Source organism: Electrona antarctica (genome assembly GCF_951216825.1).
Source record: "Electrona antarctica genome assembly, chromosome: 5".
Lineage (NCBI taxonomy): Eukaryota > Metazoa > Chordata > Actinopteri > Myctophiformes > Myctophidae > Electrona > Electrona antarctica.
This window is the reverse complement of record NC_136810.1, coordinates 7,469,227-7,480,176: the sequence shown is the minus strand read 5'-3', so window position 1 is coordinate 7,480,176 and position 10,950 is coordinate 7,469,227. Positions and strand designations below refer to the sequence as shown.

The window sequence follows — 10,950 nt, the reverse complement described above, 5'->3', positions numbered from 1 at the left end:
ATTTCGTCAATAATACAAACTATAGTTAAAGAGAGCCTAAAGAGAGACCTTGATTCTCAGATACCAAAACAGGCTTTTGAAGAGGACTGTTTTAAGACTGCATGAATGGCGGTCCTCCTTCACTGGATTGAACTTTGAGAAGCTGTGCTTTTATCTTAAATGCGGCAGCTCAGATATACAACATGGAACATGCTCATTGCTCAACCAGCTTCTTGTATTATCCAAATATTCATCATTTTAAAAGCATTTGCGATGGTCTCACTCCTTAATAATATGAGAGGCTATAGTCTATAGCAGGGGTTCTCAACGTTTTTGGCCGGGGACCCCCGGAAATGCTTTGGCAATGTCTCGGGACCCCCGCCCTGCCCCCTCCCGACCCCCAATATAAATTGACTGCTACAATAACCTTAAACCATTTTGGGCGGGAACCCCTTTTGGTGTTTTAAGCATTGTTATAATTTAGCTATTGAAAAATAGCAGATCTACAAGCTCATAGTGCGCCACCGAGTGGCGCACTATGAGCTTGTAGCTTGTAGCTTGTAGCTTGTAGCTTGTAGGTCTGCTATTTTTGAAAAATCGTGAAAATAATTTGGGGACCCCCTAAACTAATTTGGCGACCCCCCGAGGGGTCGCGACCCACGGGTTGAGAACCCCTACTCTAAGCTGTAGACGAGGGCTCTTCAATGTTTTTTAGGCCAAGGAGATGAAGCAGCTATAGGGACCTCCACTACATATTGTATAAAATCGTGTTGCAGATTAAACCTTTTCATAGATCATATTATCAATATCACATCATATTATTATACTTGTTTGACAGCACTGATACCTCAGTGCCACGATGCCTCAACTCACAGCGTGAGAGAGGCGTTGTGAGCTTGTAGATCTGCTATTTTCAAAGGATTTTAATACATTTTAATACATGTGATACATTTGAAAACGTGTGAGATGGGAGCTTATGAGTACTTTTACTACTTTAAGTAGCCTATATATTTTGGTGCCAATACTTTTGTACTAAAATGTTGAATGCCAAACGTTTGTAACAGACTATATCTTTACAATAGGGTATTGATACTTTGACTCAAGTAAAAAAAAATGTGAGTACTGGTCTTGTATTCATACTAAAAACAGAAAGGTTTCAGAAACATTTAATTAAAATTGTCTAAAAGGTATGAAACATAATTATTGTTCTAAAAAAATAACATCAGTACCATGTCAAAAGTAGTTGTTTTAATCATTGAACAATCTTGTGACTTGTCAAATAAATATACGATTAAATATAAATGCAAATAATTTTAAAGGCATCATAATAATCAATCACTTGCATTATGTATCAGTTTGAGGCAACATTAAGCACTGTAATTTATAAACACTTTTAAGATATATAGAAGTTTGTGTCCAAGATGCAAAACCTAGATCTTTACATGAAAAATGTACTCTACATGAAATTTAAATACCAAAAGTTTCTAAAAGTTCTATACCAAAGAACATGCAAACTCCACACAGAAAGGTCCTTTTACCAACCCCACCTTGGGTATTCAACAAACGTTGAATGTTCAAAATCAATCAATCAATCATAGACTTATTGACAGTAGAAAGTAAGAACATTTTCCTGGTTCCCTCTGACCAATAGGACGGGTGGTCTCAGGTCATGTGACATGAAGTCCAGCCAGGCCAGGTAGAGAGCGCTGGGACACACACCTCTCCTGTCCACTGGCATAGTGCTGTCCAACACACACACACACACACACACACACACACACACACACACACACACACACACACACACACACACACACACACACACACACACACACACACACACACACACACACACACACACACACACACACACACACACACAGTATTTACTTTACACACAAAGTTTTTCCACGCCCGTTAGAAGGAATATATTAACCATGTGAAGTTCACATTGTGAACCCTTGTGTGCCCTTGTGTGCCTTTTAAAAAAACTGGTTGTGTGGATGTATTTACATGATTGATTGATTGATTTAATACTTTATTAGTCACAAATGTAAACAGCGCGTGGTACAGTAAGGCATTAAAGCTTAAAGGATAACACAAAAACGTCCTGGGGACTTGTTTCCATTGTGTTCCTATGTATTCAATTCATGATGAGAAAATTACAATTTCTCCTGATTTCCTTTTCAGGCCCATGTTTGTTTAATTGTTTTTTGATGAGGCCATAACATTAACATACGATGAAACTGTCTAACTGGACACGGTGCCAACGAGATTCAGGAACCCATTTTGACCATTCTAAAAATGTCTTCTACATCCTGACAGTTTTCTGAAAAAGCTATGTTTCTATGTCAGTCGTTCTTCGATTTTTCTAAAATAGCAGACCTACAAGCTCGTAAAGCTTGTAGATCTGCTATTTTTCAATAGCTAAAGCATAACATAATGCTAACACCAAAAGGGGTTCCCGCCCAAAATGGGTTAAGGGCAGATGTTGAAATTGTCCGTCAAAATTCAAGGGTTGGCAAGATTATGGTCAGATTATGAGCCAGCTCATGCACAGCCAGGCGCCCAAACCAACGCCCCCAAAAAATGCAAAGTATTTCCAGTACCAGTAGGTGAGAAGTACAATTCTGCCACTGTCTATGTCCTGCTGTGTACTAGCTCAGTGGTTCTGCCACTGTCTATGTCCTGCTGTGTACTAGCTCAGTGGTTCTGCCACTGTCTATGTCCTGCTGTGTACTAGCTCAGTGGTTCACTGTCTATGTCCTGCTGTGTACTAGCTCAGTGGTTCACTGTCTATGTCCTGCTGTGTACTAGCTCAGTGGTTCTGCCACTGTCTATGTCCTGCTGTGTACTAGCTCAGTGGTTCTGCCACTGTCTATGTCCTGCTGTGTACTAGCTCAGTGGTTCACTGTCTATGTCCTGCTGTGTACTAGCTCAGTGGTTCACTGTCTATGTCCTGCTGTGTACTACCTCAGTGGTTCTGCCACTGTCTATGTCCTGCTGTGTACTAGCTCAGTGGTTCTGCCACTGTCTATGTCCTGCTGTGTACTAGCTCAGTGGTTCTGCCACTGTCTATGTCCTGCTGTGTACTAGCTCAGTGGTTCACTGTCTATGTCCTGCTGTGTACTAGCTCAGTGGTTCACAGTGTCTATGTCCTGCTGTGTACTAGCTCAGTGGTTCTGCCACTGTCTATGTCCTGCTGTGTACTAGCTCAGTGGTTCACTGTCTATGTCCTGCTGTGTACTAGCTCAGTGGTTCACTGTCTATGTCCTGCTGTGTACTAGCTCAGTGGTTCACAGTGTCTATGTCCTGCTGTGTACTAGCTCAGTGGTTCACTGTCTATGTCCTGCTGTGTACTAGCTCAGTGGTTCTGCCACTGTCTATGTCCTGCTGTGTACTAGCTCAGTGGTTCACTGTCTATGTCCTGCTGTGTACTAGCTCAGTGGTTCACAGTGTCTATGTCCTGCTGTGTACTAGCTCAGTGGTTCACTGTCTATGTCCTGCTGTGTACTAGCTCAGTGGTTCTGCCACTGTCTATGTCCTGCTGTGTACTAGCTCAGTGGTTCACTGTCTATGTCCTGCTGTGTACTAGCTCAGTGGTTCACTGTCTATGTCCTGCTGTGTACTAGCTCAGTGGTTCACTGTCTATGTCCTGCTGTGTACTAGCTCAGTGGTTCACTGTCTATGTCCTGCTGTGTACTAGCTCAGTGGTTCTGCCACTGTCTATGTCCTGCTGTGTACTAGCTCAGTGGTTCACTGTCTATGTCCTGCTGTGTACTAGCTCAGTGGTTCACTGTCTATGTCCTGCTGTGTACTACCTCAGTGGTTCTGCCACTGTCTATGTCCTGCTGTGTACTAGCTCAGTGGTTCTGCCACTGTCTATGTCCTGCTGTGTACTAGCTCAGTGGTTCACTGTCTATGTCCTGCTGTGTACTAGCTCAGTGGTTCACTGTCTATGTCCTGCTGTGTACTAGCTCAGTGGTTCTGCCACTGTCTATGTCCTGCTGTGTACTAGCTCAGTGGTTCACTGTCTATGTCCTGCTGTGTACTAGCTCAGTGGTTCACTGTCTATGTCCTGCTGTGTACTACCTCAGTGGTTCTGCCACTGTCTATGTCCTGCTGTGTACTAGCTCAGTGGTTCACTGTCTATGTCCTGCTGTGTACTAGCTCAGTGGTTCACTGTCTATGTCCTGCTGTGTACTAGCTCAGTGGTTCACTGTCTATGTCCTGCTGTGTACTACCTCAGTGGTTCACTGTCTATGTCCTGCTGTGTACTAGCTCAGTGGTTCACTGTCTATGTCCTGCTGTGTACTAGCTCAGTGGTTCTGCCACTGTCTATGTCCTGCTGTGTACTAGCTCAGTGGTTCTCAAACTGCATTTTCTGGATCAATGTTTGCGGCCCACCCATCTGACCACTTAACACTATAGTCATGTAAATTGATTAGAATCGATTCAAACTAGTCGCCGGCCACTCTAGCCCATTATGTTCTGGCACTGCACTAAACTAACATCATATTGGCAAAGTATATTTAAATCACTGTCAGACATTGTTGGAAAACCTTTTGACCCGGATCCACTGACGGCAGTTCTAGGAGTCAAAAGGCCATGCGGGGTCAAACTGTCTACTTTCCAATATAACATGGTAAAATGTGTGACTCTACTGGCTCGCAGACTGATACTGTTGAATTGGAAGCAAGCACAGGTTCCAACTCACACTACACTTATGAAAGATGTTATGCAGTAGCCTATGCACTATTTGCAATTGGAAAAGATAAAGTTTGAATTGAGAGGGAGTGAAGATAGATTTTACCAGACTTGGCAACCCTTCATTGACTATTTCAATAGGTGCACGCTAACCCCTCCTACACAATAGATAACATAATCGAAAATTATATACCTTTTTTAATGTGTAATGTATTGTATTTGGAACATTTACACTACCTGTCACTATTATTCTTTTCGTTTTATATTACTTAATTACTCATTATCTGTTCTGAAGTTATGTCATATTAATGTTGTCTGATAACGCACATACCCTTCTTATACCATGTTTGTAGGCTATATACTTCTGCTCTCACTTGTTGCTTTGTTTTTGTTTTCTTTCTTTACATGCTCTTGTTGTTGCTTTGTTCTTGTTTACATGCTCTTGTTGTTGCTTTGTTCTTGTTTACATGCTCTTGTTGTTGCTTTGTTCTTGTTTACATGCTCTTGTTGTTGCTTTGTTTTTCTTTACATGCTCTTGTTGTTGCTCTGTTCTTGTTTACATGCTCTTGTTGTTGCTCTGTTCTTGTTTACATGCTCTTGTTGTTGCTCTGTTCTTGTTTACATGCTCTTGTTGTTGCTCTGTTCTTGTTTACATGCTCTTGTTCAGCACTTTGGTTTGTCTTCGGTCAATGTAAATGTGCTATACAAATAAACTTTGATTTGATTTGATTTGATATACAAAATGCCTAATAAAAACAATATTAAAAAACATTTTGATTCAAACTGGTGACAATTTTAAAAAAGAAAAAAGAGAAGAAAATACAGCATCTTTGTAAGAGAATTGAAAATATATATATTTTTTAATCTTGAAAAATCGTATTGTGAACCTAGTATCGTGATTCGAGTGAATCATGCCTACATGGCAGTCATGTTAACTTGATTGATTGATTGAAATATTTATTAACAGTTTGCAGAATTACAGTACATTTCAAGCACAAACTCAACTGTAAAGTGTTTAGTCAAAAATGTCCATAATATCCCAGCCCTGGTTGGCTTGAATCCAGCTCTGTGTACAGTATGCTGCATGTTGCCCATTTCTCTGTTTACTTTGAAGTGAAAATGCCACAAGATAAAAATAAAAACCACTTACATAACAATCAATGCAGCCTCTCTGGAATAGTCTCGAAGAACCTCATTTATACGGACCTGATGGAGAGACTAAAATAATACACAACGTGTACAAATATTAGAGTGGTGAAAATGCATGCGTCATATGACTCATAATCCTTTGGTAGGTGTGTGCGTGTGTGTGTGTGTGTGTGTGTGTGTGTGTGTGTGTGTGTGTGTGTGTGTGTGTGTGTGTGTGTGTGTGTGTGTGTGTGTGTGCAGGCGTGCATGTATGTGTGCGTTGTGTTATGTTAAAACCCATTTTGGGCGGGAATCCCTTTTGGTGTTAGCATTATGTTATGCTTTAGCTATTGAAAAATAGCAGATCTACAAGCTCATAGCGCGCCACCAAGTGGCACACTACGAGCTTGTAGGTCTGCTATTTTTGAAAAATCGAAGAACGTAGCTTTTTCAGAAAACTGTCGGGATGTAGAAGACATTTTTAGAATCTGATCTCAGGTCAAAATGGGTTAACTGACCTTGGCCCTATTCCTCTCTATGTCCTGGTCGGTGATCATCCAGGGCTGCTCCTGGCCTGGCTGTAGCCCAGACTGTGAGGCTTCCTTCAGGTTGGTCTCCAGCCTGAAGGGACTCAGCATGTTCTCAAAGCGCTGGACGCTGGTGAACAGGACAAGATATTTGCAGGAGGATTGAGGATTGTGGTGAACGTGAAACAGATCACTGTAAGTTCACCGTAATAATAATGAATTGCATTTTTATAGCGCTTTTCCAAGTGCTCAAAGCGCTTTACAATGGTTCATTCATTCATACATTGGGAGGTGAAGCGGCGAACAGTCGACGCCAGCGTCCTCACTTCCCACATTCACACACCAATGGTGGCAAGCTTACACCGACCGACTCATTAGAGGCAATGTAGGGTTCAGTGTCTTGCCCAAGGTCACTTCGACATGTGGACAGGAGGAGGCGGGATTCGAACCGCCGACCCAGGGATCATTGGACGACCTGCTCTACCTCCTGAGCCACAGCCGCCCATGAGCCCTGAGCCACAGCCGTAATGATCAAGTGTAATATCTAACTGTTGTAATAATTTGCACTATCTATATACAGTATGTTGATAATCCTCAATAGTGTGGAAAGGATCTTCTGAAGATCATATCACATATCATATCTCTGCCTTTCGGGAAGAAATCAACTCCATTTTTCAGAAAATGAAAAAAATATAAGTTTTTCAGGAAATTAAGAAAACAAAGCAATGCGCCGCTGCCTCATCAAAGGTGGTATTGTGACTTTATATATTGTCAATGACTTGCATGAGAGGGGGAGAGGTGGTGGAGTTAGCTGTTTTAGCAGACAGTTTGAGGGTCCAATGGAGTTAAGAGTTTTTGTCTGAAGCCTATTTTTAATACTTTTCATTGGTTCAATATTGTTTTAACCAACACACATGCCTAAAGGGTGTTAAATAGCACTAATTTATGCTAAAAGAAATCGAGTGGAAAATGGAGTTAGGTGGTTTCCTTTCGACAGCAATGATATATCACATCACATATATATCATTGCATTTCCTTACCATTCATGTTGTCTCACCATCTCTTGTTAATTCATATAATCTCATTTCATGGCATAATGTAATGCATTCTCTCATCTCATGTTATCCTCTCATGTCATCATGTATGTACTCTGACCTCAACTCCAGTCATCTCATTTTATTCCATATCATCTGTCATCACATCATTTTATCATCTCATCTCACTTCACCTAATCTCGATCATCTCATCTCATTTCAGCCCATTTTTATCTAATGTAATCTCATATCATCTCACATCTCATTTCACAAGAAATGTAGCTGCCAGGTCGGGTGGAAATGTCCAAAACTGTTGTTTCTTTCACGCTGCTTTTCGAGCTTGTGGATCTGCTACTTTTGATACTTTTGTGTGACACTGTTGTGTGATCAAGTAGGACATTCATTTATGAAAAAACACAAAAACTCATATGGAGATGAGAGGTTTCTGCCCGACAGAAATGATAACCTGAAAGATGCCTTCGGACTAGGCTAAAATATCACTGTGTCTGCTACAGTATTCACAACAATCCTGGAACAAGAAGACCAGTGAAGAGTGTCCAACTCACTGCTCAGGCTGTGGCTTCTCATAGATGTCGGGAAGCACCTGGACGTCATGGAAACCAAGACGGAACTTTTGGATCAGAGCCAGTACCCTGGAAAGAGAACATAAAGATGCAGGCCTATACTGTTTGAATCATAACGTTACAATATTGCAGACCTTCAGTTAAGATGGTTGTTAAATGGTTCACGCACGCACGCACGCACTCACTCACTCACTCACTCACTCACTCACTCACTCACTCACTCACTCACTCACTCACTCACTCACTCACACACTCACTCACTCACTCACTCACTCACTCACTCCTCTCTCTGCTGCTCCTTCCTGTTTATGTCGCCTCCCACGAATACTCTGACCTTACACTTGGACCAGCGCTTTCTCCTGGTCAGCAGGTATGGAAGCAGCAGGGTCAGCCCTGCGTCACGTATGCGCGCGCACACACACACACACACACACACACACACACACACACACACACACACACACACACACACACACACACACACACACACACACACACACACACACACACACACACACACACCGTTATGATGGGTTCTGAGGAAAGAAAGAAAGAAAGAAAGAAAGAAAGAAAGAAAGATGATCTGACCTCCGTCATCAGACAGCCAGTAAACATCAATGGTCTTCTTTCCTTGTTTACCCTGGAATATGGAAGCAGGCTGAGGCTCTTCCACTGTGGACCTGTGGCGGGCTGGTAGAAGACAACACGTTACTATTGTTATTAACTTATTACCCATCAGAGAAACGCTTGACTTTATTTTATATACTGTAGCAACATTAACGTTTTTCACTAAACTGTTGGACATTTGTAGAATCAGCCTCAGGTCTTAATGGGTTCAAAACTGTGTCCCATGCAGGGAAAGATAAGCATTAAGGTTTATTAATCCCTTTACTGAAAATAAATTAATTAGTCTCTATCTCATAATAACAATCATGTCCAATTATTATTATGTTTAACCCATTTTGACCTGAGATAAGATTCTAAAAATGTCTTTATACATCCTGACAGCTTTCTGAAAAAGCTATGTTTCTGTGTCAGTCGTTCTTCGATTTTTCAAAAATAGCAGACCTACAAGCTCGTAGCGTGCCACTTGGTGGCGCGCTATGAGCTTGTAGATCTGCTATTTTTCAATAGCTAAAGCATAACATAATGCTAACACCAAAAGGGGTTAAAATGAAGGTCTTGGTAGATTTGCCCTTTTCTTTATATCTAATTTCAGGACCAAACACAATGTTTCTTCACCATTTACACACCATCCTCAGCTACAGATGGAAGTTGTGGTGATAATGTTATAAATACCAGACCCTGGAGAAGGCATATTGCTTGCCGAAACGTTGGTCTTTAAATAAAAATAAATAAAAAGGTTTTTGCATCGTGACTACGAGCTGTGCGACCTCTCCTTCCTTTACAAGTGTTGTCTCCCGTGGTCAAAGTCAAAATCAAAGTCGTACGATTAGTCACAGACGTAACCGCAGTGAAATTTGTTCTCCGCATTTGACCCATCTCTTGGAACGGTGAGCCGCAGCGTGCGCCACGCTCGGGAATCATTAGTTGATTTGACCTCCCAGTTTCAGGGCGGACACTCTAACCACAAGGCCACTGTCTGGTCAGCACCTCCCCACTATTGGTGTGCGCTCCTACCTCTTTGTTTGTTGTGATAATGTTATGATATAAATAACACGACATGCACACATACATGTAGTTACAGTTGGAACAGGACTTGTCTCTAGTCCTCCGTCAAAGCCTGGGTTGACTGCAACAACAAAAGAACACAGGGTTACATTTACATCTTATCTTATGCTATTTTTATGTAATTTTACAAATTAATCTTACAAATTATTCAATAAATTAGGTAGATTGGCATTGCTAATTTGGGGTGCTGAACCAATACAATTTCCATATAAGTTATATTAAAGGGAAGCTCCGCACACTCAGATCTGCGCACAATCAAAGTATTTATTTAGCAAGCTGACCTTCTTCAGGCCTGAAGAAGGTCAGTGGCGAAGTCCTAATGGAAATACAGTAAGGCTTCACTCACACCTTCGCATCTAGCATACAACATTGATGCATGCTAGATGTACAGAAAGGGTTTGTTTACATCTTGCCTCAATGCATTTCCAATGGAAGTCACATGGTTTGACACAACATTTGTGTTGTACGGCTTTCGGCTGTGTTTCGACTGCCCCCCTCCCCCTCATACAACACAAATGTTGTGTCAAACCATGTGACTCCCATTGGAAATGCATTGCGAGCTTGCATCAGTCAATAAGTCTCATGCATCAGCTATACATCAATCTGTTGTGAAGGTGTGAGTCAGGCCTTAGTCCACACACCCAATGGTGCCAAAAGTTGTGTCCTTGTGTGCATGTGAGTCCAAGCAGCCACAGGTGCAGGAAAATGTCTTTGTGGACAAAGTGTGTGTGTGTGTGTGATATTGGGACTGCTGTGTGTGATATTGGGACTGCTGCTGTGCTGCTGTGAGTTCTCACCATGGGACTGACAAGAGAGATCTAGTCCTTCCTTCATCCTGAGAACACACACCCCATACTGTAGGTCAAAGGCATCACTGAAACACAAACACGCACATGCACGCACACATGCACGCACAGGATGATCTCACGTGCTGCCATTCTGTCTTGCATCTATAGTGTAACCAAATGAACCCTATACGGTCCCTACATTTTCAGAGCAAACCTTCGCCGAAAATAGACAATTTTACAAACTTATACAGCACGTCAAGTTGCACAACACAATTGTGACTTGTTAACTTTTAGATCAGGGATTTTTCCGAAAGATATTTAGTCCATAGAACGGGAAGAAGGAGGGAGCCTAGTATAGAATCCTGAGGGACTCCAGTCAACTAAGTACATAGGATTCAAGTGGTGTCTATTGATGCCACTGGTGTGTAGACTACAGGTCATCACATTTTGAAGTCTCTCTTCCAACTGGCTAGGCAATGCACAAATAACAAATTAAAATAAAGTGAATGTG

General features: G+C 41.8%; 1 protein-coding gene across 1 annotated transcript in view; it reads right to left on the bottom strand.

Moving 5' to 3' along the window:
- Positions 1–1,333: 1,333 nt before the first annotated feature.
- Positions 1,334–10,950, bottom strand: part of slc12a3 (solute carrier family 12 member 3) — a gene marked incomplete at its 5' end in the record, with an annotated part of 28,423 nt that continues 18,806 nt past the window's right edge. The window contains 8 exons of the mRNA XM_079501283.1: positions 1,334–1,721; positions 5,837–5,904; positions 6,333–6,471; positions 7,942–8,028; positions 8,241–8,352; positions 8,548–8,649; positions 9,656–9,712; positions 10,449–10,525. Coding sequence (XP_079357409.1) covers positions 1,580–1,721; positions 5,837–5,904; positions 6,333–6,471; positions 7,942–8,028; positions 8,241–8,352; positions 8,548–8,649; positions 9,656–9,712; positions 10,449–10,525 — 784 coding nt within the window. The 3' untranslated portion in view covers positions 1,334–1,579. The remainder of the gene's footprint in view (positions 1,722–5,836; positions 5,905–6,332; positions 6,472–7,941; positions 8,029–8,240; positions 8,353–8,547; positions 8,650–9,655; positions 9,713–10,448; positions 10,526–10,950) is intronic.